Source organism: Meriones unguiculatus, chromosome 4 (genome assembly GCF_030254825.1).
Source record: "Meriones unguiculatus strain TT.TT164.6M chromosome 4, Bangor_MerUng_6.1, whole genome shotgun sequence".
Taxonomy (NCBI): Eukaryota; Metazoa; Chordata; class Mammalia; order Rodentia; family Muridae; genus Meriones; species Meriones unguiculatus.
The window spans coordinates 128,258,166-128,283,908 of record NC_083352.1 but is presented as its reverse complement, the minus strand read 5'-3'; the positions used below and the strand labels follow the sequence as shown (position 1 = coordinate 128,283,908).

General features: G+C 42.3%; 1 protein-coding gene across 2 annotated transcripts; it reads left to right on the top strand.

The window, feature by feature from the left end:
- Positions 1-1,615: 1,615 nt before the first annotated feature.
- Nanp (N-acetylneuraminic acid phosphatase) lies at positions 1,616-10,459 on the top strand. Of its 2 annotated transcripts, XR_009591638.1 has the most exons (4): positions 1,645-1,781; positions 2,109-2,388; positions 3,312-3,425; positions 8,327-8,466. XR_009591638.1 is itself a non-coding variant. In XM_021662057.2 (2 exons), exons 1-2 carry the CDS (start codon positions 1,692-1,694, stop codon positions 8,981-8,983), a joined length of 747 nt encoding a protein of 248 aa, XP_021517732.1. In that variant the 5' UTR covers positions 1,616-1,691; the 3' UTR covers positions 8,984-10,459. The 2 variants fall into 2 exon arrangements, 1 of the variants encoding a protein (XP_021517732.1); XM_021662057.2 differs by lacking the exons at positions 2,109-2,388; positions 3,312-3,425 and having other exon boundaries at positions 1,616-1,781; positions 8,327-10,459.
- Positions 10,460-25,743: the final 15,284 nt, after the last annotated feature.

Below are 25,743 nucleotides of genomic sequence, written 5' to 3'. Positions count from 1 at the left end.
ATACACAAGCCACAAATGGGTTTCTGATGATCAGGTGAAAGGGATGGACAGACTACCTATAGTTTATTTTGTAGAGCAGAGTCACAGTTGAAATCTCATTGCTATTGAAGAAAATAAGTTTATGCAATTTCCCAAAAGTATTCTCCTTTAAGAGACTACCTCTAACTGATACAGTAGTGAATCAGTTGTGTTCCTTTAGGCTAGCAGTAGCCAACATAATGAATGCATTATTTGGAATTACTTTTTGTAGTTGTGTCAACTGCCATAATAAATGTAGAAGTTGCTGATGGGCACAGAATTGGAGGTCTTTTTACTGTTGTGATTTGCAGAGTGTTGCTTAAGTGAAAAATCTAAACTTAGAAAAGGTATAGCAGTAGGTTTGTCTTTGTGATACCATGTATTGGTTGGTATTCCAAGACGGGTCTTTACAGCATGAGTTCCATCTGAATTTATGTGTCTAGAACCCTCAGGATGTTTTCCTGTGGAATTTTAAAGCACTGATATATATGTGCATATAGCTATGTCAGTCCTTACGGAATTCCTAAGAGTAGACTTGGCCAGATGATAGAAAAAATACAACTAATGAATATCTGAAAGGTTCTGGTTAGTTTTTATTGTCACAAGTTCAGTAAAATCAGGTCTGTAGCATTGATGGACCCAATACATTTCTGGTTAGTGATGGTGACTCCAAATTTCACTAATCAAAAAGGATTAGAGGTTTATTTCAAGTAGAAGGCAAACCTTGTCAATGCCCTTTTGGGGGCTTAACAAACTGTCTAGGTTCCTTAGACTCTTGTTATATCCAGAAAACCATGTTATAGGCACACAAGACTTGGGTTGCAACGTTTTAGGGAAATTAATAAAACTGGGGGGAAAAGGAGCTGGACAAATAGTTAAGTGGTTAAGAACTCATACTACTTTTGTAGAGGACCTCAGTTCCCAGCACCCATAGTCGGCCTCTCACAACCGCCTGTAACTCCAGCTCCAGAGGATCTCTTTTGTCCTCTGCAAGCACTTGCACTCACGTGGATGGGAAAAACATACATTAAAACAAAACCAAAACATTAGGCAGACACTGTAGAGTGGATGGGAAAAACATACATTAAAACAAAACCAAAACATTAGGCAGACACTGTAGAGCCTCCCACGTCTCTTCAGACACAAGTTGTCAAGGGTTTTAGCATCTTTCAAAGAATGCAGACTCCAGTCCCAAGAAAGTGAAAAGTACGTGAGGTGACGCACGGAGGACACCGGAAGGCAGAGGTTGGAGAGCGCAGCACACCCTCGTGCTCCAGCTCAACGGTGACCGGTGACTGTATGGTCACCATAGAAAGACAGGCTAGCCAAGGCCATGGAGACTTCTCCAGTGCGGTTCAGTCGTCCCTTACAGCCCAAAGCAAGCCCACCAAGCAAAGAGGTGAACCGCGCTTGTAACCAACCACATAAACACACCAAAGCTCACGTACATCTCGTACACGCGCGCCTTTTACGAAATTTATATTGTTAAGGTCTCGCGTGATCTCGCCGCTTTCATAAAGTTAGGGATTGAGCTCATCTCGCGGTAGTTCCACAGAGACCTCGGCGTTTCAGGAGAGTCAGGTGACTCCGCGACTCCGCCCATAGTTGCCCGGCAGCCTGGAGCATGCGCGAAGCTGCGGAAGCGGCTGGCGTGCTGTTGGGCGGCCGAAGCTATGGGTTTGAGTCGGGTCCGCGCGGTCTTCTTTGACCTGGACAACACGCTCATCGACACGGCCGGGGCGAGCCGTAGAGGCATGTTGGAGGTAACGTCCCCGCGCCGTCGCTCTCCCCTGCCGATGCAACACCGCTCCGCACCCTCAGGCCCCCCGCCGCGTGCCCGTGGAGTTTCATTCCCGCGCGCGGGGCCAGGTGCTGGACTCTGAACTGCCACGACTGCAGTGTCGCCGCCACCTGCTGTCACCCGGGCTCAGACGGCGCGGGACGAGACTGCGGGCTTTCCTCTCGCTGCAGTCCCGCGCGGGATGGGCTGCGGTGGGTTTGGGGGGAAAAGGCTTCGGCCCAGGAAGTTACATAACTCTGAGATGCGGGCTTGGACTTAACCTACATCAAAGCATTTTTTTTCTCTGCAGGCCTCCCTCCCTCTGGCCTTTCGGGCTTTCTGGTGTGGAGACCCTCGGGACATAAAATGCTGAGTGGGCATTCTTTTAGTGAGGCATTGCTGTTCCACATCCTCCCTCCTGTAGCTACAGATGCTGTCGGACATCTTCCTCGTCTTCTCCAGTCCTTAACCCACCCCTACTTTCCTTACTCTGCCTTCAGCTTCAAGGAGAAACCGAAGGATTATCAGATGTCGCAAACCCACTTACAAAAGCCAGCCCTTTCAATACTAAGGGTCCTTTGCTTCACCAGGTAGTTTTTGTTTATCCGGATCTTAAACCTTTCCTGTTTCTTGCCGCATTTCACAAATGCAGTTTGTTCATATCTGTTTCATACTTTTAAAAAAATTAACACAACTGCTGGGCATGGTGGCCCATGCCTTTAATCCGAGCACTCAGGGAGGCAGAGGCAGGCAGATCTCTGTGAGTTTTTTCCAGGCCAGCCTGGTCTACAAAGCAAGTCCTGAACAGCTGGGGGGGCGGAGGTAGGGACACCAAATATTTTTGGACTGTGCTTTTCTGCATAAGTATGCATTCATTGTCTCTATCAGGTGTCTCTGTATTTCCAGATCCATTGGGAGATAGCTTGTCTCCACCACAAGAGTACAAATAGGCTTGCAAGTGGTTAGGATGCTCCCAAAGTGCCAGCTTCACTAGGTAACTAGGTATTTTGGTTTTGTGTGTGTGTGTGTGTGTTTTCTTGCTTTTGAGGTTGGAACCTCAGAAGGCCTTGCCATCCTAAACAGGGTTCTCCATTGAGCTGCTTTCCCCCCATCATGTGGAATCAGTCTTAACTGAGGCTTTCCGTACTGTTGATTGTTATTTTGACACCCTCACAGGTACTTACTTACTCCTGTGTGCTCTGCCTCCATTATCTCCAACTGCAGACAGTACATACTTAACGTGTGTTCTTATCACAGTATTTTGAAACTCAGTTTTTTGTTTAGGCCAGTTCTTGTTATAGGCCTCAAAAGCCTCACATTTAATTTGAATCATAGTTCTTTCCATAGCAAGTGCCTCAGCAGGCCCCTTGTCTATGCTTAGCCTCAGATCCTCATGACATTTGAGTATTAGACTGCATAACACTGTCAGGTAGTTTTATTACCATACATGGGAAGAATGTAGCATCCAGTGCTCATTCAGTGAATTATGTCTCCATCCAATCTTGTCTCCCAGTCCCCCTTGCTCTTTCCTTGATTACAGAAAGGCTCATCCTATGCAGATTTTTGCTTTGGTCTTGTCTCCAGGCTGACCATATCCAATCCACCCTCCACATTCCTGCCGTGCGTGGTGAGTTTTGGCTTTTGTTTTTTAAAACAAAAATTTACTTGGGAGACTAAGGCAGGAATATCTCTTAAGCTCTGGAATTTGAGATCCATCTAAGCAACATAGTGAGACTCCTATCTCAAAGCAGCAACACCAACCCACTATATTTCTCCGTGGTATAGATGCTGTATTTTGTATGGTGTTTTTTTTTCTTCCTATATCTCTCACTGCACCTATTAGGGGATCATTAATTTTGCAACTCATGCTTACAGACAAATCCTGAGTTTCCTGAAAGGGAATATACGGTCTTAATTATCTTTGTTTGGCATGTAGTAAATGGTGAATGAGTAATGAATGGTAGATAAGAATTCAGATCTCCAGTCTTGGTTCTTTTACCACTTCCTTTATTTATAAATGGTCTGTGAAAATAGGAAAACTAAATGTTATGAATACTTTATCTTGCAGAGATACAATATTCCTTATAAATTTTGACCTATTCCAAAGTAATATTGCAGCTGTCATAAGCCATTCTGAATGATTTTTGAGGGGTTAAAACATCTGGCCTTTGCCTTAGGAAGGAGTATTTCAATTTTACTTTTTAAATAATCATTTGGGGAAGTTCTTTCCATTCTCTTTAGGCATATCTTAGTTATTGCTCTATTGCCCTGTCAAAACCATGACCAAAGCAGCTTACAAGAGAAAGCATTTATTTGGGGCTTGCCAGCAGTTTTAGAAGTTTCATCATGGTGAGGAGAAAGGTGGCAGGGATGCTTGGTGCTGGAGCAGTAGCTGAGAGCTCACATCTGACTTGTAAGTTGGAGGCAGAGAGAGAGCAAGACTGGGCCTAGCTTTTGAAAATTCAACAGCCCATCCCCAATAACACACCTCCTCCCACAAGGTTACACCCCCTAATCCTTCCTAAGTGGTCCACCAACTGGAAATCAAACATTCAAATTCATGAGCCCAATGGGACCATTCTTACTCACACTACTACAGCATGCTTTCATAGTCAAGAGGAAGCCTGCATGAATGTGTAGATTCCCACTGAGCACCTTTAAAAACATCATTTGTAAATTAAATGTCTAATAGAAGTAACTGTGAACATGATAAATGCATTTACAAGTGTGTTAACAAAAAGTAGAGGGGGCAATGCATTGCATTTTAAGGTTGATTCATTACATTTGCCTTTATGAACACTGTATGACTTAACTAGAAATAGCAAGTATAATCTGGGCTGAGGATGTAGTTTGGTAGAGTGCTTGCCTAATTTGCACAAAAGCCTGGTCTCGGCCGCCAGAATCATAGAAAATTAGGCATGTTTGTTCATACCTGAAATTCCAACATTCATGAGGTAGAAGCAAAAGAATCAGAAATTCAAGATCGTCCTCACCTACAAAGAGTCTGAGACAAGCCTGGACTACATAAGATCCTTTCTCTAAAACAAAAAATGGAAAAACAAAAAGGGTGAAGTGGATGCAGATGCTCAGGGCTTAACACTTGGCTGCTCTTCCAGAGGACCTGGGTTCACCCATCTTAGGTGGTTCACAACCACCTGTAACTCCAGCTTCAGGGGATCTGATGCTTTCTGGTCTCCATGAGTAGCCCTACACATATGGCAGACATGCGTACATACAGATACATAAAAATCTTTAAAAATAACAAAGGGTATTTAAATTTCTGGTCTGTTTAGCAGCCCTGTGTGTTTTTAAGTTACCCCCCTCACATCCAAATAACAGGCATTCAGGAAATACTTTTCCTAAAGTGTTATTGTTACATAGTTCCCAACCTAACCCTTAACAGTGACTTCAGTTCCAGGTCTAGTGAGTGGGAAGTAGAAAAGATCTTTCTTTTTGTATATGTTCAGTGTTTTTTGAAGTGAATGTATTTTAGTCTAGACTGATGTTTTCTCTTACTGTCATAGGGCTCTATCTTCTGGCTTAAAGTTACGTAGGCAATTAATAACATCAAATTTTTGAAATCTGTCTTACCCCAAGAACAAAATGTCCTCACACTTTCAAGTTAGAGGCCTTTATCTCCACTTCCAGTTGAGTCCAGACTCATTCTCAGTGAGCAGCAAGGAGAGTTTGTAATAACATATGCTGATTCCACTTAAGTAATGTTTCTGTTTGAACTGTGTGGGTGACTGATAAACATTTTTCCTAAAGATGTTAATATTTTATGTGCATAGGTGTAGTTTCATGAGTGTGCATGAACATGTGTGTATACATTTGGAGACTGAAAGAGAACCTCGTGTCATCCTCAAAAATGCCATCCACCTCAAAAAGATTAGAAGGATCAGAAAGCGTGACTTTGTGAGAGGGGCTACTTCCTTGTTGGAGGAAGTGTGCCATGGGATGGAGCTTTGAGGTTTCAAAAGTCGATCTCTGCCTACAGGTCAGGAGGTGGCTCTCAGGTCCAGCTCCAGCACCATGCCTGTGTGATTCCCACCGTGATGATAATGGACTAAGCCTCTGAAAGCAATCAAGGCTCCAATTAAGGCTTTCTTAAGAGTTGCCTTAGTCGTGGTTAGTCTTCACAGCAATAGAACAGTGATTAAGACAAGATGCTGATGTGATTAAAATGCTATGGTCATAAACAAATCTGTAACTAGTTGCTGTGTAGTGGTAATGGTTATGGGAAATTTTAAGATGTGATCAGGAAAGGTTTTGGAACTTAGCAGAAGTGTAAAGTGTGCTTTCGAAGGTGGTTGACCCCATTTACAGAGTCAGGAGTGAGGCTATGGGGTTGCCAACTGCACTAGCAGAATTGTTTGTTGTTGTTGCTTTCTGTTCTCTGTCAACCAGGTCAGTGTCTCTTTACCATGTAACTGGGCTTCTGAAACAGAGTGCCTTTTGCCTATAACTGAAGAGAAATTGAGTTCCATAGTGTTTTGTGTGTGTTTGTGTGTTGTTTTTGTAAACATGGTGGCACAACCATGGAGTTGAAAAGGTTAATTTCTGTGTTTTGCCTTTGCCTTAAATTTTTAGTACTGATGTATTTTTTTCTTGATTCATAAGACTTTTCTTCTTGGAAACTAGGGCAGGAAAAATCACTATCAGTTTAAAACCAGTCTGGGCTAGAGTTTACACAATTTGATTTACAGAAATAGCCTGAAGTACTTCCTTTTCCGGTTAGAAGGGATTTGTATAATCCTAAGAGAGAGTCTATGTTTTATTAATATTATGTTCCTTTTCAGTATGTAGAGTTTTGGAGTGAACAGTATCCCACTTGCTTTCTGTGTCACTTTTACTTACTGCACTGCTTTGCTTCAGCAGCTGTGGCTTTTTGATGGTTATGTATGCTAGCAGCCACTGAGCACCACTCCAGCCATCATAGCACCATGCCTTGCATATCTGAAGATCAATATTTGCCTTGGTATGGCTGACTTTAGAAGCACATCCTTTGGTATAGGTAGTTCAAGAGTTAGAGATGGCTGTTATGACCTATATCAATGATCAGGTGTCTGCTGGAATGAGACAGCAGTCTGGGATAACACTGTAGAACATGCATCAGTTGTACAAGAAGCAATGAAGGTGTGATGTTTATCCATAGTTTCTACCTCTTGTTGGCTAAATGCTGCTCCCAGAACAAGCCTTGAGCCCCAGTTCACATGCATGGATGCATCTGCGCACAAGCCTGCTAGCGGTGAAGTCACAAACTTGGAGTATGAAACAGTGGGCATATGTGGGGGAAATGGTTGCAGAAAAGATTTTCACAGCATCTGTTCAGGGGCCCTCCAGCATATCCTTGTCTCCTTATACCTTCCATTTGGCTCAACTCAGTTTGCCTTTTTTGGGTCAGAACTTCATGCCCTCCTTGCTTCTGTAGAATGAATTAAAACTCCTCCCATGTCCATGTCATCCGCTTGTCAACTCTTCATTTAGGTATGACTTCTCTGCCAACTTTATTTAAATACTTTTAAGAATGAATTCAGTTTTATTTCTGTGGTTTTTGTCCATTTAACTGTCAATTGCACCCAACCCATTACCAATGAATAATGGTTAGCTGTGTACTTCCTTTTCCTGAGCCGATGCCCAGGGCCAGGGACCCTGTCTCCAGGGATCTCTACATACTATCAGGCCGGCATATCTGCTGTGGAAGCAGACAAGTATGGGTTCAAATTCCAGCTCAGGGAAATTGACAGTTTTGAATTTCCACTTCTTGTCTTGAGAAGGGAATTATAGAGTTGTAGCAAATGTTAAGGTGTGAATTAATTTAGCACATTCTAGTCCTTAAAAAATGTTAAAAGATAGACCAAATGGGTATAGAGCTGGGACTGTAGCTCTGTGGTAGATTGTACTAATGTAGACAAGGCCCGTGGTTCCATCCCCAGTACTGTGTGAGTGTCTATGTATCTGTGTGTGTTATAAACAATGTTTTTCAGAAATTAAAATGTTCAGAGATTAAAATGTTTCACTAGCTTTAAGCAAAATTCTCATTTTCTTATTTTCATGTCTTTATGACCAGTATGAAACATAGTAGGCTACCAAACAAATGAAATCTTGTTTTTTGCTTTGTGTAAGTGGGCTGGAGAGATGACTCAGGGTTGAGAGCTCTAGCTTCTCTTTCGGAGGACCAGGGTTTGGCCCCAGTGCCGACATGGCAGCTCACAGCTGTCTGTAACTTCAAAGGATCTGACAGCCAGCCCCATACAGACATACATGTAGGCAGGACATCAATTCACATGAAATAAAAATATAAATCATTAAAAAATAAAAGAATCATCTTGGATGTAGGCACAGGGAGCAAGTGTGGGGGGTCAGAATGATGATATATGTGTGACTAATTGTCTCTGGGGGTGGAGAGTCTTTAATTTGATATCTCTTTTAAAAAGGCCAGTTCTCTGAAGAGATGGTGTAGCGATGGGAAGAAGTCTCTGCTTCTCGAGGCAAGGTATGCTGACCAAGTTATTTTTCTCTGCCCAGGTTATAAAGCTCTTACAATCAAAATACCACTACAAAGAAGAGGCTGAAAGCATCTGTGATAAAGTTCAAGTTAAACTTAGCAAGGAGTGCCTTCATCCTTACAGTACATGTATCACAGACGTGAGGACTTCACACTGGGAAGAAGCAATCCAGGAAGCCAAAGGTGGGGCCAACAATAGGAAATTGGCTGAAGAATGTTATTTCCTGTGGAAATCTACACGCTTACAGCATATGACCCTAGCAGAAGATGTCAAAGCCATGCTCACTGAACTTCGAAAAGAGGTCCGCCTACTCTTGTTAACAAACGGTGACAAACAGACACAGTGGGAGAAGATCGAGGCTTGTGCCTGTCAGTCTTACTTTGATGCTATTGTTGTAGGAGGAGAGCAGAAAGAGGAGAAACCAGCACCTTCCATATTTTATCACTGCTGTGATCTCCTTGGAGTGCAGCCAGGGGACTGTGTAATGGTTGGTGACACACTAGAAACCGATATACAAGGAGGCCTCAATGCAGGACTGAAAGCCACAGTCTGGATAAACAAAAGTGGAAGGGTGCCACTGACATCATCCCCCATGCCTCACTATATGGTTGCCTCTGTGCTGGAATTACCTGCTCTCTTGCAAAGCATAGATTGCAAAGTCAGCATGTCTATGTAAACACACGGAAGGGGACAGCCACTGCGTTCCAGGGTTAGAATTAAGGAAAGTTAAGACGTGTATTTGGTTGAGTTCTAAGAATAATGTGAGGGAGGGATTCACAGCCACACTGTGAAGATCCTCCCAGCCGTGCTGCTGTTGATAGGCTGGTACTCATATCTGAAATCCAGGTTTTAATTGTGTAGTCCAGAACACTTGAAGAAAGGCAAGATAGCTTATATGTGTATATGCAGGTATTGGTATATAGAGCAGAAATATATGTATGTATATGTATGTATATATATATATTTAGAAAATAGATATTCTAAAAGAGGGATTCAGGCTACTGAATCGGGTCAACATAAGTACTAAATCATCCAAATTAAGACATTTCATAGTGAAATTTTGCATATTTTAGACAAATTTTTGTTGTAAATATTTTGCCTATGTTCGGTGTGTATGCTCTTATCTATTATCTAATTTTTCTGCATGATTTTTGAGGGCTGATTTTTCTGTGGTGTGAACATGACAAATTGTTATAGTTTGGGAAAAGAAAAGAAAAACTTTTAAAAATCAAACCATGGTGCTCCTTTCCCAAACCATTTTCATACTTCTAGAGTGATCTTGTGGTTTCCATTTTTCTCAGGCACACAGTGGGAAGGACTGGGCTTTTTGCTTAGATTAAATGCTGGCCATATGGCACCAAAAATCATTTTGTTTTTTTAGATCCACAAGAACCTCCACATGTTCTGACCAGCCCATTTCTCCACTGGTCTGATCTCTGGTGACTAATTCCCCAGGGCACCAAACTAGTAGAGAATGGTGTTGAAAGCCAGCTATAGTGGTGCACTTTTTAATCCCAGCACTCAGTAGGCAGAGGCAGGTGGATCTCTGAGTCCAAGGCCTGCCAGGGCTAAATAGTAGTCTCACAAACAAAGAAAACTACAAAGCAAGTATCTTAGTGGCTCTCACAGTTACCTGTGTCTTAAATTTGTTTTCCACACTTTAAGGAAGCACTGTGTCTCAGATCCCCCAGAGCTCACTTGAAGCCTGATTGGCAACATTGATAGCCAGAGAATTTCCCCCAGGCTGTTAAGCTAGCCAGTCTCATGAGTTCATAACCAGACTTGGTGGCTAACAAGAGAAAATCAATAATGAAATAAATATTATTTTTAACTGCCTCACAAGTAATTGACACAGATATGCCAGGTCATATTTATTATATTAACTGTGATGGTTCATCACTCCTAAAATGTTAGCAGTTCTTCAGTAAAAGTAATCTGGGGGAAGTTCAAGAGTAAAATTGTCTTTATAGCATATCTCAGACATGCGCTATCCCTGTCTCTCCATACCTTCTTCAGGAAAGAACTTTGATGTTCTACTTTCTGAGTGGAATGTTAAATAGTAAAAAGTATTCAAATAAGCCTGTGATATTATTTATGCTTTTTAGGGTGTTAGAATTCTTTAAAATTAAACCTGATAAAGTTTTGTCATCTATATTATCTTACAGTTTCAGCAGGAACGACAGGTTCATAAAAAGCCAGAATTTCTCAGTTGTCCATAGGTCCTAAAGCACTGCAGCTAAAAGGAATCCTAAAGTAGATATGGGCAGGGCACCTCTGGCTATTGACACAGGTGGTTATGTTCCAAGTCTGGGGCATTCTCCACTGCAAGGATAGATCTGCAAGAATTTTCTTAAAGAAGAACTTGGTTAATGACCTTCAGACTGGTTTGTAGCTCTCAAGAAACCTTTTTTAGGCGGGTATGTTCCATGGGAGAGTACTCAGCCAACATGCACAAAGCCTTCAATTTGTTTCTCATTACTGGAAAAAAAATTCTTTATCATAACTCCTTAAACACATTTATCTACAATGAGCATATTAATTATGCCTGTTAAATATAGCCTTGTATGTTATTTATATATTCATACAGTGAGTGGTACTCTGGTATTTTTCATTCTGTTTTTTAATGGAAATTTTTTTTTTTTTTACTTACTTAATTCACTTTTCTCTTTACACCTTGTTAGTCTTTTATAGTAATTCAGTGCTATCTCACATAATGACTTTGCCAGACATTCTGAGAAAATTGGCTTCTAATTAGGGAATGTAGTTGTTTTAAGTTGTGGAGTGAGAATTGTAATATGATGCAATGGAAGGCACACCAACCTAGAGTGAAGAGGCGCATCCCAGTTTCGGTATGAGCATTGTCTTCTGGGCAACCTCGGAAAGGCAGACGCCGCTCTCCTCTCCATTAACTAGAGCTGAGATCGAAATCTCAGGGGCTCAGACATCTTATTTCTTGGAATTACTATTACAACAGTTCTGAGTTTGTTTTTGTTTTGTCCTTTTTTTTTAATCTACATCCTGATTACAGCCCCCACTCCTTCCAGTTCCCTGCCTCAAACACATCTTCCATCCATTCTCTCCTGTCCTCAGAGAAGGGGGAGATTCCCCCATTGGTACCAGCCCACCCTGACACATTAACTTGCTGTAGAACTAGGTGCATCCTCTCCCATTGAGGCCAGTCATGACAGCCTGGTTTTAATGGGATTCAAAGGAAGCACCAGAGTCAGAGAGGGCCCCTATTCCAGTTGTTGGGGCTCCACATGATAACCAAGCTATGCATCTGCTACATATGTGCAGGGGTCCTCGGATCAGCCCATGCATGCTCTTTGGTTGGTGGTTCAGTCTCTGTGAACTTTCATGGCCCCAGGTTAGTTGACTGTAGGCCCAGCTATGGGTTTGTGTTTTATTCGTATATGAACAAACATGACTTATACATAAGTCAGAGGAAAGGAGAATGGCAAAAAGGCTCAAAACTACTTTTACTGAAGTCAGAGGAATAGCAAAAAGGCTCATGAGGTGGAGGAAGCTGGCTCAGCCATAGATCCCTAGCACCTGCGCCAGTGTGGACTGGCTTGCTCCCCACCTGATGGTAGCCTCATCCATGTGGTTCCCCTTTTGTCTCTTGACTTGGATTTCCAGTTATCTGTGTACTGTGTGACCACTTTTATTTTTCTTGTTTGGGTACCAGGCATCTTTATGTAGTTTCCTTAAAAATAAGATGAGGCAAAATTACCAAGACCTTGCTGGGCAGTGGTGGTACAATCCTAGTACTTGGGAGACAGAGGCAGGTAGATCTCTCTGAGTTCGAAGTCAGCCTGGCCTATGAGTTCTAGGACAGCCATGGCTATACAGAGAAACTCTGTCCCCAGACAACAAAACAAGATCAAGATCTTAAATGCTTGAAAGTGTGTTTGGTTGCTCTAACAGTACATATTCATTCAGACTGTCCAAAGTGTTGGTTTGTGCTTTAGCAGTCATATCTGTGTGGTTAGGTACTTTTTCTCTCCTTTAGCTCTGGGAACTCTAATAGTCCACGATGGTGTCCATTGATGAGACCATGTTTCCCTATTTGGCCCTCTGAACGCTTTGGTTACTCTCTTTGGTCCTGGGAAATGTTTTATGAATGTTTGGCCTGCATGCATGTGTGTACACCATATGTGTAGAGGTCAGATGAGGACCTTGGATTCCCTGGAACTGACGTTAGAGATAGTTTGAGGCCCTGTCTGGGTGCTAGGAACAAAACCAAGTTTTGAAATAGCTGCCAATGGTCTTAACCACTGAGCCACCTCACTAGCAACTGTTGCATATTTTGAGTGCCTACCTACTGTGTTGGGTTTTGTGGGAAACTTGCTGTTCAGATGTTAGGCCCCCTCTGCTGACCTTCCATACTTGGTTTTACTTCTTTCTGAGATGTTTCTTCAATTTTACCTTGTAGTCCTTATAGCCCTTCCCTCCACTAACATCATACTTACAGTTTTCAAGAGCTTTTCCATATATCCTGAATATTCTCTCCCCCACCCCCAGAAAGTCAGCCAAGCTTTAGAGATGAGATCATCAACTCAATAAAATTTGGTCACAAAAGCTAGGACAAAGGATGAAGGACAGTTATCAACTTTAGTTTCCGGCCATGTAGTCCATCATGTCAGGGAAGGTATGACAGTAGGAGGCAGCTAGTCATACTGTCCACGCTCCGGAAGCATAGAACAATGAATGTTTCATAGCTGGACCACCTGGAAGTGGCCTGAGGCAAGCAAGATCTACATCTCTGTTCTTCTGTGCCTACTATTACTTTAATATTTACTTAGTGGGAGAAGCCACCTTTCAAGAAAAAAAAAATTAAAACTAGTTGTTTCTGTTTGTTCCCAGTAAACAGCTATGCTCTCACTTTAAGTCAAGAATCAGAAGGGCCCAGCACAAAGGATTGGCCCACTGTCTTTTGCAAAAGTGGGCCTCCCCATAGTCTCGTCAGGCCTCCAAGGCCATCACTGTTGAGGGATGAAGAGTGGATGGTTTCATCTTCTTTTCCTACACTTATCCGTTCTTGGTTGGTGGGAGCAGGACAGAGAGGATTAAGCCTGCCCTGTCATGTATTAGCTCCACAGCCTCCACTAGCCTACTGAATATGTGGGCCCTTTCTAGACAGCTGTAGGCATCAATAGTTGTCTTCCTATTGTGTAGGGGACTGTTTTCCCATCACTGGACCTCAAAAGTGGGTTTAGGAAGGGTTCTGCATGGCTGCAGATAACCCACTGTCCTTGTCTCATCAGTGAGAATTAAGGTACATTCTACTCTCTTTCATGCCCCTGCCACAGGCCACTTAAACACTCACACTCTACAGGAAAGGCATGCCTGTTTCCCAACCCTGAGTTGTACTATACACTCAGCTTGAGGAAGGTGCTCATGCACTAGAAGCTCTTCAAATGAATAGTGCTGGAGCAGAGTGGGCTACAGGTCAGTGCCTAGCACCTGTGTGGTCTTGGCCTCCATCCCTGGCACTGAAAAGTTCCCATCAATTCCCTTACATCATGTCCTTTCTCCATTCCTATTGTCAACAAGCCCTCACCAGCTGCTTTGAGAACTCCAAGGAATCTCTGGTTTGCTTTGATCTCTACTTAGTTCAAAGTGTTGACTCTGATATCCTGGTACAAAAGCAAGCAGTTACTTATGTAGATGAATTTCAAAAGAAAGTCAAAGGAGAGCTACTATGTAGGTCCTAATTCCTAAGCTGATTTTGAAGGAATCAAAACATTTGCTAGGGGCAGAGAAGGAAGAGAACATTTTTAGAGAATGAATTCTACCCAGCGCCAGGTCATTGGCATCCTTAGCAGCCGGGAGGAGGTCACCATTTCCAAAGAGGTAATGTCAGCCTGCTTGGGGAGTGGGCTCTCTGTGAAAGATGCTGAGGTAAAATTTGTGCAGCTTAGATGGACCATCAAAATCAGGCTGTGAATAGGAGGCCCAAAGTGGGTAAAGAAGGCTATCATCAACATTTTAGGAAAAGTACTGTGTGTGTGAGTGAGTGATATAAAGCCATTTGCACAGTGGCGAGAAAGGCTGTGAATGCAATAGCATGCATGTTGAAGTGGAGTTTTGGGCACCCAGTGTGAGGAGCAGTTTTAGTGTCATGTGGCTAAGGGTGCAGGGGGGTGTGTTCATGAAGTTGTTTGTGGCGGTTATATGGATCCATGGGAGGGTTTATATATATAGTGTGAGTTTGTTAGAGGCATGTGCATGTACATGCAGCCTCATCGTCCAGGAGGATGTTAAAAGCTGAATGGACTCTAAAAGTACACAAACTGGTCCTTCTGAATGGATTTCAGTGCTATATTTGCATCCCCACTCCCAGTGTTCTTAGAGATACCCTATGGCTATAGAAGATGAGGTACATAGATTGAAGAGACTGAGAGAACCTGCTTGGCCCACATACTACAAAGCTCAGTGGCCAGCAGAAGCTCCTGATACACAGAGAGGGGGCTCTCTTAAAGGGAGGACAATTTCCGTGGGCATCTGACACAGATACCCTTTCCAGTTTCCCTTTACCCAAGAGACTCCAAATGTAGAAGACCAAGAGAAAAATTTCTCCAACATTTCATCTTTTTGGTTTGTGTCTAAGGCTCACAGAGACTTTTTTCTTAATTCTTTTTTTAAATGATTTTTTATTATATATAATGTTCTGCCTGCGTGTCTGTATTCCAGAAGAGGGCACCAGATTTCATTATAGATGGTTATGAGCCACCATGTGGTTACGGGAAATTGAACTCAAGATCTCTGGAAGAGCAGCCACTGCTCTTAAACTCTGAGCCATTTCTCCAGCCCCCTTTTCTTTATTTTGGTAGTAATTGGTTTGTTTCTGAGACGGTCTCACTGTGTACCTTTTGCTGTTCTGGAACTCATAGATTTGCCTGCCTCTGCCCCCCTATTGCTGGGAATATAGTATGCCACTGTGCCTGGCAACTTTATTTTTTTTTTAAGCTTTTATCCAGTTTTTGGGAGCCTGAGGCAGAAGGATCGCTACAATTTGAGGAAAACCTAGGATACATGAGTTCCCAGCCAGCCTAGCCTACAGAGTGGAAAAAGGAAAAGGAAGAAAAGAAAGAGGAGGAGGAATTTTTATAAGACAGAGTTTTCCTTTGTAGCCTTGGCCGCCCTGTCTCCGCCTTGAGTGCTGGGATCAAAGGTGTGCCACCATACTCGGCAACCTCTTACCCTCTTATATATGTTGTCTCTGCACTTTTTTGTTGGTGGACAATCATAGTTTTAAAAATGTCTTGCTCAGGGCTGGAGAGATGGTTCAGCGCTTAATAGCACTGACTGCTCTTCCAGAGGACCTGGGTTCAATTCCCAGTACCCACATGGCAGCTCACAACTGTTTGTACTCCTGTTCCAGGGGTTCTGATACCCTCACACAGAAATACATGTAGTCAAACACCAATGTACATAAAATAAAGATAAATAAATTTAAAAATAATCTCTTGCTCTTTTCTATCCCTCTTAAAAACATTGTCCTCTGCTTCTCATCTTTTCACTTTAACTTCTTGTGTCCCTTCTTTTACCCCTTTTGTTTCATTCATTTACAACTGCAACATTTATCATAAGTAGTATTTAATGTTATAGCCCCCCCCCCTTTTTTTTTTTTTGCTTGCTTTTCCTCATTTCTGTTTCATGACTCGTGCATCTGTTGCTTTGGATATCTCCTAGACAGGAGATATCTGTGGATCCTCATAGGGAATGGTTTCATATTATTTTTATTTTGTGTGTATGGTTGTTTTACCTGCATGTGTGTCTGGGCATCATGTGCATACTGGTGCCAGCATAGGGCAGAAGAGGAGCTAACAAACAGGAGCCACCTTGTGGACTGGAATCAAACTCAGGTCCTCTGGAAGAACACCTACTGCCCTTAACAGGTGAGCTATCTCTCCAGCCCCAGCAGCTTATTCTTAATGGCCCAATCCACAGTATCATACAGATAAGATAGGAGAAACAAACTGCTGTAAGAGCAAAAACAAAACAACAGAAATACAGATGGACTCAATAAATGCCGCCTAACTGATCACCACATTACATAGAAGAAAATAAGAGACTAATTTCTGTCATAAAAGTAGACAAAAATATTAAAAAACTTACTTGCAAAGAAACTTAAAAACTTACGCTGTCACCAACTTTGCCTCATTTGAGGGATGCAAGGTGGCTCAATGTAACATCAGTAAATATTCAGCATATTTGAGATTTAAGGACTGAAATTAAATAATTGATATAGAAAAGTTCCTTTGAGGGGCTAGAGAGATGGCTCTTCAGTTAAGGGCATTTGTTTTGTATCAAGGTAATTATGAATATGGGCCAACACAAATTTGTAAACTTACTTGAAGTGTGGGTGTGTGCAGTTATTTCTTAGTTCATTGTTAGGGTTTGAGCATGAACTTCATGGATGACAATGTCATGTTTGCAATGTCAGAAGGCAGAACATGCCTGCTAGAGGGTGAGAAGACCCTCATGGCCATGGATCAGCAAAATTAACATTGTGAAGATGGCTGCAATAATAATCTACAGGGGGCTGGAGAGATGGCTCAGTGGTTAAATGCACTGAGTGCTCTTTCAGAGGACCCAGGTTCAATTCCCAGCACTCACATGGAGGCTCACAACTGTCTGTAACTCCAAGATCTGACACCCTCACATACAGACATACATGTAGACAAAACACCAATGCAATAAAATAAAAATAAGGTATTTAAAAAATAATCTGCAGATTCACTTTAGTCCCTATCAAAAGTCCAGTGACATTTTTCACAGAACTAGAAAAAACAACCCTCTTAAGTCATATCGAAGTGCCAAAGACTCCAAATAACTAAAGCAATATTAAGCTAAGAAATGCCAAAGCTATCACAATACATTATTTCAAATTACACTACAGAGTCAGATTAACAAAAAGTGCATGGTAGTGGCACAAAAACACACACAGACCAATGGAACAGAATATAGGACCAAGAAATAAATTTGCATAGCCACAGCCACCTAATTTTTGACAAATGTGCCAAAAACATTTTGAAAAGGCAACAACCTCTTCAACAAATGGTACTTAGAAATCTGGATAGCCATAAAGAAGGACAAAACTAGATCCATAACTGACCAAACTGCAAAATCAGTTTAAAATTAATCAGAGACCTCAATGTAAGGTCCAAAAGGTTGAAACTGCTGGAGTAAAGCATAGGAAAACATTTCAAGATAAAGGCAATGGCAAGACTGTAGCGGAAAGCCACCTGTAGCAGTCTTTTTAGAAACTATTTTATTTGGCACGTTTAGGGTGCTATCTCCTTTCCACCCCCCACCCCACCCCCGCACAAAGACCTTAAGTAAGAAAGAAAAGGTTAGTGGGGAGAGAGGGCCCAGACCCCTTACTTCTTCCGACTATTTAGGGTCAATGGGTTCTTTTAGCACTCTATACCAATTTGTCAACTGCAGATGCAGCTAGCAGCCTCCTCCACCCTTCTGCGCCCCAAAGTGTTTCCATCTGCTCCCAAATGCCACGCCATTTCTGGTCTCTGATCTCTCCAAACTGCTACAAGCCACATGCCAACACAGAATGCCTCATATTTATACTCTCAGAGTCCTAGACCATGCCTCCTCCATGCACATGAGGAAGGCCATTCCAAGCTGGCAAAGATCACTCCCTGCACATGACAATTAACAGGTGTGGACAAACTATAGCCCAACTAAAATCCCACACGGGGTTAAAACAAAAGTATATTTACATAACACACAAATAAACCAAAACTTCTGTTACAAAGGACTTTCTAAAAAACTCCTGTTGCCCTAAAAGTTTATATATGGAAAAATTGGACAAATGAAGGGCTTGCTAGAGAGATGGCTCCCATCATTAGATTAGTTGCATCTTCTTGCAGGAGTCCATCATGATAAGGGTTGTCAACTGTTGACATTCCCTCATAGAGGGGGAGGAGAGGGTCACTGGACCCTCCCCTGGAATTCCAGTTACTTCTCCCAGTCATTTGTATGCACTTCAGCCCCCACTGCGAGTGGCCTTAACCCCTTGGGAGATGCTAGGGTATATAGGCTTGAGAAAGTTAACTGAGATGGGACTCCATCTATGGTATGGGGAGGTCATCACCCGTGCTGAATGAAAACTTTCTAAGCATGGCTGCTTTGGGGTAACTCCTGCCAGTGAGCCCTCTCCCATGCCCAATAAACTTGTTGGGACCATATGAGGAGGATGCAAGGGCTGATTCTGTCTCCCTAGGGAAGGAATTTTCACAGCCTTGGGAAGACACAGGTGATCACTGGCTAGCCAGCCTAGCTGAAAGAGCGAGCTCACGTAGAGTCAGTGATTCTGTCTCGAGAGAATAAAGTGGAGAGGGATACATGGGGACACCTGAGGGTTTCCTCAGGCATCCGAAAATGTGTGCGTGTGCATGTGTGCACACACGTACACACACATGGGAACTCACACAAGCCACTGTGCACAATTGACAAATAGAAATGCATGAAACTAAAAATTTTCATAGCAAAGCAATCATTAGGGTGAGGACAGCACACAGGATAGAAGCTGATTCTTTGCTGACTGTGCATCTGACGGAATCATTTCTATATAAGGAACTCAAAAATAAACACCAAAATAATCTGATCAATAAATAAGGAAATGAATTGGATAGTTTTCAAAAGAAGAATAATGGCCAGTAAACATATGAAAAAAAGTACAACATCTTTAGCTATTAGGGAAATGAATGTCAATTGAAACCCCATCTCATTGTAGTCTGTATTGCAGCATCAAGAAAACAGGCAGTTTCCCAAAAGCAAAAGGAAAGGAAAGGAGAAAAAAAGCAAGAGAAAGAAAACAAAGCCAAGCATAGTGGTTTGTGGAAGTGGAGTTTCAAGACTTCAAAGCCATGTTTGGCTTCATAGTAAGTTCAATGCCAGCTTGTGCCACATGAGATCCTGTCTCAAAAATTAAATAAAGATAAATAAATATTTTTAAAAGAAAGGGAGGAAGAAACAAAAACAACAAATGCTTTTGTTACCTGTTGGTAACTGTTGGTAGTAATTCAATACATTGTTGGTAGGAGTTTAAGTGAGTGCAGATTCCTTGGCAGTCAGCATGGAAGCTCTTCAAGAATCTATAAACAAAGCTAGATGTGGTGGTACACACCTGTAATTCCAGCACCTGGGAAGCAGAGGCATGAGTATTTCTGTGAGTTTGAGGCCAAGCTGGTCTACATAGCAAGTTCCAGATGAGACCCTGTCTCATAAAAAATTCTAAGAATTGTTGTATGATCCAGCTATACCTGGGTATATTCCCAAAGGAATCAAAGGAAACCCCAGAAATACTTGTACACCCCCTTCCCCCCTCCCAGTTTTTCTGGTAGTCAAAGATGGAACCAGCCTAAATGCTAAAAAGTGGATGGAGATATAACTTATTGTGTTAAGCAAAATAAGCCAGACCCAGACAAATATCATGTTTTGTCTCGTATGTGGAAGTTTAAAAATATATGTAGGACATGGAAAAAGAAGGAATACTGTGATGGGGAAGAGAACAGACTCTGAAGAAATGGGGAGAGAGCAAAAGAAAGGAAAATGGGAGAAAATATATATTCTGACACAAAATCTGCATATATAAATAAATATAAATATATTTACGTATGATATGAAAGAAGGTGAGTTATTTTCAAAAAAGAAGATAAACAGTAGGAAGAAAGAAGGGACATGTGAGAGCTTGAATAAGAGATTGATGAGAGATTGAATAAGAGTGTGGTAAGATGATACATATAAAAATCATTAGTTTGCACACTAAAATAATTAATTTTGAACGGAATTACTAATTAAAGCCTATAGTATCACATTTAAATTGGAGGCTTAATTATGAGTGAGTTTATTTAACACATAGTATATATAGTTAGCATATAATTAGGTTGGTAGGCAGATGATAGCAATCTCAATAAAGAGACTCGTTCAGATCTTGGTTTCTGAAGATTTACTTATGTTTATGTACATTGGGGCTTCGCCTACATGTATGTGTGAGGGTGCCAAAGCCCCTGGAACTGGTATTACAGCCAGTTATGAGCTGCCATGTGAATGGTGGGAATTGAACCCAGGTCCTCTAGAAGAACAGTCAGTGCTCTTAACCTCTGAGCCATCTCTCCAGCCCTGTATCTTGGTTTCTAAACCCAGTTCTCCAATGAAGGAAATCAAGGCTTTTTAAAGATATGGTCTGACGCTAGTAGTAAGACAAGGAAACTATGAGGAACCTAGAACATTGAACAGCACCAAACATTGAGGAAATGCGGTCCTAACTTAAAACAAAGAAACAACAACAAAAAAGGAGCCTCAGTGGAATATTCTGAATGAGTCCCCAGCAGCTAAAGCTGGAACAATTTGCAATAATAGGTATATAAAATGAGTATACAGAAGTCCATGCTGACATAAATGATTAAAAAATAAGTGAATGAGGAATAAGAGATAGGTCTTCCCTATAAAGAATACTAAATAATATATGTAAATAATTCACCCTCAGGAGATGGAATTTAATCCTCTCCTAGACCGTGGGCTGAATTTTAACTTGCTTCCAAAGAATAGAATATGGAAAGGGAAATTGAGACGCTAGAGTAGAGGAGAAACCTGGCAGCCAATACCTGAACCAAGAGCAACCCAGCAGTCAAGATTAACATCACTAATAACGTCAAAGCCAGATGCAACCTTGCATAGCAGCAGCCCTCACTATTTGGGAGGCAGAGCTGGAGGATTGCTCAGGCTCAGGTGTTGTCTTGGGAACAGCAAAGCAAAATGTTGTCCCCAAGAAATCCTGCAGATGTTAAGTACTACCTGATATGATGTTATGACAAAGGCTCTTCATTCTGTGTTCTTCCTCAAAGCCCATAATACTAGTCTAAACATCAGATAACATCAGATAAACTCAAATTGAGGAACATTCCAGGTCTATTATATAACCCTGGCTGTCCTGGAACTGGCTTATGTAGATCATTATGGCCTTAAATTCACAAAGCTACACCTGCTTTTGCCTCCTGAGTACTGAGATTAAAGGTGTATGCCCCCATACATGGCCAGTTTTTCTTTGAAAGAATAAAGTTCTAAAGAATACAGTCGATAGTTCCCTTTTGTTTGTTTTGTTGTTGTTGTTGTTGTTGTTTGAGACAGGGTTTCTCTGTGTAGCCTTGGCTGTCTTAGAACTCACTCCGTAGACCAGGCTGGCCTTGAACTCACAGAGATCTGCCTGCCTTTGCCTCCCGAAGTGCTAGAATTAAAGGCATGTGCCACCACCGCCTCGCTTGATAATTGAATGTGAGCTAGCAGCACTGCAAATCAAAAAACAAAATGCAGTCTCTGTGGCCATTTGTCAAAGCACAACTGTGTGAAGGTTGCTGTCATGTCCTGACTCCATGTATGGAGTGATGGAAATTTCATGAAAAAAAAAAGTCTGTTTTATAGAAACAGTTTTTCCAAGCCACATGCATTGAACTCATTGCCAGAGCATATATAATCTATCACAGAGTTAGGTAAAACATGGCATCTGACTTTATCAGGCTTCCTGCTGTGGGAGATGTGGTGCACAGACCATCCATCATTCCTTATGGTAGAACCTTTCCATTTAGTGTGGAGAAGTAAAGCCTAACTGTGGGGCTTGAGCAGCGTAGGACTTAACAGAGCAGGAAAATGCAGAGCAAGACAGTTCATTCAATGGACTGGATGTTGTGCGTACTCGGGGTATCTTCTCAAAAATGGGCAGAGCTGGAGCTAGTGAGATGGCTCAGCTGATGAAGTCAACCAAGCCTGAAGACCTGTTGGGATCTACACAGTGGAAGGGGAGAACTGACATTACCCTAAATCTTCCTCTGACCTCTACACATATGTTGTGGTACACGTGCCACACTCATACACACACATACACACACACAAATGAATGAAATAATTTTTCTGTGGGCAAATCTGAACACAACCTGATAGGTGGACAGACTCAAGTCAGTGGAAGGGAAGCTTGGTGCATTAACATGAAGGGCCCTCTCCTGAATCATCAGTGCAAGATTTTCCTGGAGAGAAGACCACAGGGCCATGATGTCCACGAGGAGGTTAGATGAAGGTTACTGAATCTGGATTCCACTATCTTAAAACGTAAACTCATTAAAGGCCATGGGGGAAAATTTAGCCACTTTTTAGGAAGAACAGCATCAGATTCCCTATTGCTAAGTTACAGGTGGTCATGGGCAGCCTGATACGAGAGCTGGGAACTGAACTTCAGTCCTTTTCGAGACAGGGTTTCTCTGTGTAGCCTTGGCTATCCTGGACTCGCTTTGTAGACCAGGCTGCCCTTGAACTCACAGAGATCTGCCTGCCTGAGCATGCATTCTTAACCACTGAGACAACCCTGTGTGGCCCATGTGTGGCCTTATAAGCCAACATTAGTTGGCTGATCATAGACCATCAGCCCTCAAAACTGTAAGCTCAGTTAAACTCTCTTCTTTATTATTGCCCAGCTGTAAGTATCTTTGTAGTAACAAAAACTGAACTGGACTAAGGCAGCATCTTAGCTGATCTGTCACTCTGTTTCATCCCCATCCCTGCCACACCCTCTAGCTACTAGACTACCAGAAAGGAAAAGAAAGGAATAGAATGTGGTGGCACGTACCTATAATCCTGATATTTGGAAGGTTGGGATAGGAGGATTGCAAGTTCCAGACCAGACTGGTCCACATGGAAAGACTCTGTCTCACAAAAAGTAGGAGGAGGAGGAGAGGAAGAAGGGCAGGGGTTGGGAGAGGAAGAAAGACACCACACAGTACAAGTCAACTGATACCAGAAATACTGGACAAGAAGGCCTATTCGGATATAGCTCAGTGGTGAAGGAAGGGAGAGAGGAAGAAAAGAACAAAGGGAGAGAGTGAGGGAAGGAGGAAGGGGGAAAATGCAGGCAGGAAGTCATAAGGTCACCTGTAGACTGGGAGTGAAGCTCAATATTAAAGTATATACCTACATGCACACAGCCCTGGATTCAATCTGCAACACCAAAACCAAACGTCACTCATATCAAGTTGTGGCAAAAACAGATTTTAAAAAGGGATGCTTGCTCAAGGACACTGTGAGACCTTTGCAGAGATGCTCCCGTTTCCTCTCCTGCTTTAGTCAGGAACAAGAAGATAAAATCAAAAGAATCAAAGAAGACATAGTCCAATGACCAGAAAGAAATTCTGTTAGTGCTTCTCATTTTAGCCTATGTTGATAATATAATGTTAAGACTGGAGATGTTTATCAGTGGTAGAATACATGCTTAGCAAACTGAAGTCTGTACCTTCCTGCTCAGCACCAAAGCAAACAAATGAACAAAAAGAAAAGAAAAGAAAAAGCAATATTTTTCTTTTTCTCAAGGGTTTACTGAGTAACTGCCAAAACAACAGTATAAAATTAAAGGAGAGCTGTGACAGCTGCACAGCCTGTTGATTATTTTAAAATTAGTGTGAGTCAGCCAGACTAGGTGGTGAGCCACCAGGTTGCTCAGCATTCGCTGAGCTGCTGAGAGTTGATAAGGTGTCAGCCTGAGCTGCTAAATACAGAGACTCTAGGGCAGGAGCCTTGCTTCCCAGATCCTTGGCTTCAAAATGATACATTGTGTCCACAAATGAAAAGGCATCCTATTTTGTCCAATGACAATGCAGTTTTTCTTGTTGAAGTGGTAAGTGTAATCTGTCCTCCAAAATGATTTGCAGGGCAAATTTAGAATGTATATCTCTATCTGGAAAAGTAACTTTCCTCATACTGGAAATCAGGTAGTCTCAGAACCTGGTCCAAATGCCATTCCTTTAGTGATGGCTAGGGAGGATATGAGCTACCATTTATGTTTTTAAAAAGAGATGGGAAGAATTTTTTTTTAAAAAGATACTACCTTCTGGGAGACAGTTTAGCCGATAAAAGCACTTGCTGCACAAGGGTGCACACCATGAAGGGCATGAGTCCCACACCACACATGCACTAACTAAATTGACGAATAACCTTCAAAAATCAAACAAATGAAATGTTCACAGAAAAAAAGACTAACCAGGATGTGATGGTGTTGGGATGTGTGGCCTGGGATCTCGTACCATGTCTTCTAGTCATTGAGGGGGTCCCCCTGAAGGGACTCTGGGATTCTCCCTCTACCCCTGCATTCTAGCTCTGATGTGGCAATTTGGCACAAGCGCAGAAACAAAGATAAAATGATCACAGACTGAAACCTCTACAACTGCAAGCCCAAAGAAACCTTTTCCCCTTCTGTGTAAGTTTCTTATCTCAGCTATTTGCTATAGTTAGGGAAAACAGAGTAACATGCCCTATTCTCTCTGGCTAGGAGTCCCTGCTATGATGACTAATTTAGGCTGCTGACTTGACTGGATCAATTAGTTCATGTTCCTGCAATGGGTTATTTTTCACATTTCCACTTCACAGATAAAGAAAGTGAGATCCCAGAGACTGTATAATTGGTTGTATAAAGTCCAACATCTAGGAAACGACACTGATTTTCTAACAGCACATAAAAAACCCAAACACGGTATAAAAAGATGTAAAAAGCAGATAGTCTTTTAAACTGTTTTTAAAACTTATTGTGTGAATGTGTGTTTGCATGTTTATAAGTGTGTGTGTCCAGAAAAGCATGTTCCTCAGGTGTGTGTTTGTGTGTGTGTGTGTGTGAGAGAGAGAGAGAGAGAGAGAGAGAGAGAGACCAGAGGAAAGCTCTGTGGAGTTGATTTGTTTTACCTCTAACTTTAAAAAATTATATGTATGGGTGTTTTGCCTGCAGGTATGTCTATGTAACCCATGTACTCCTGAGGCCTGAGGAGTCTAGGAAATTACATTGGATGCTGTGGAACTGGAGTTACAGATGGTTGTGACCTTCCATGAACATGGGTCCTCAGGAAGGGCAGCCAGCGTTCTTCACTGCTGAGCAGTCTTTCCAACACCTCCTATCACGTCTACATGCGTTCTGGTCAGGTCATCAGGCTTGCCAGACAAGTGCCTTTACGAACTGAGCTATCTCCGTGGTCCCAATAAAATACGTTCTTTACCGTGATAACTACGGCACAGCACGCTTTGGGAAGCTCATATTATAATTTAGAGGGAAGCTGGGTCCTGGTCATATGTCCCACAGCTACACCTCTGTCACAGGGTAGAGCTGTCATGTCCATCATTGGCTGAGACATACAGCCAAAGTGTGGCTGATCAGAGTATGGTATGGGATTTTTACAGGTCCCTGGCTGCCTTCCACTCTGTGGAATTCTCCACTTGAAACGACTTTGGTCACTTGTTTTTCATGACACTCTAACTCCCAGAGCCTAGCTTTCATCCTGCGTCCTTCTTTTCTTGACCAGCTAGGCCCTTGGCCCCGCCCCTGCAGGCCCCGCCCCCGGGCCCGCCCCTTCCCTTCCCTGGGGAGTGCCCGCGAGAACGAGG

Coding starts and splice junctions, on each gene's coding strand:
- Nanp (XM_021662057.2), top strand. CDS start 1,692: ATGGGTTTGAGTCGGGTCCGCGCGGTCTTCTTTGACCTGGACAACACG. Junction 1,782..8,326: donor GCCGTAGAGGCATGTTGGAG/GTAACGTCCCCG, acceptor TTCTCTGCCCAG/GTTATAAAGCTCTTACAATC.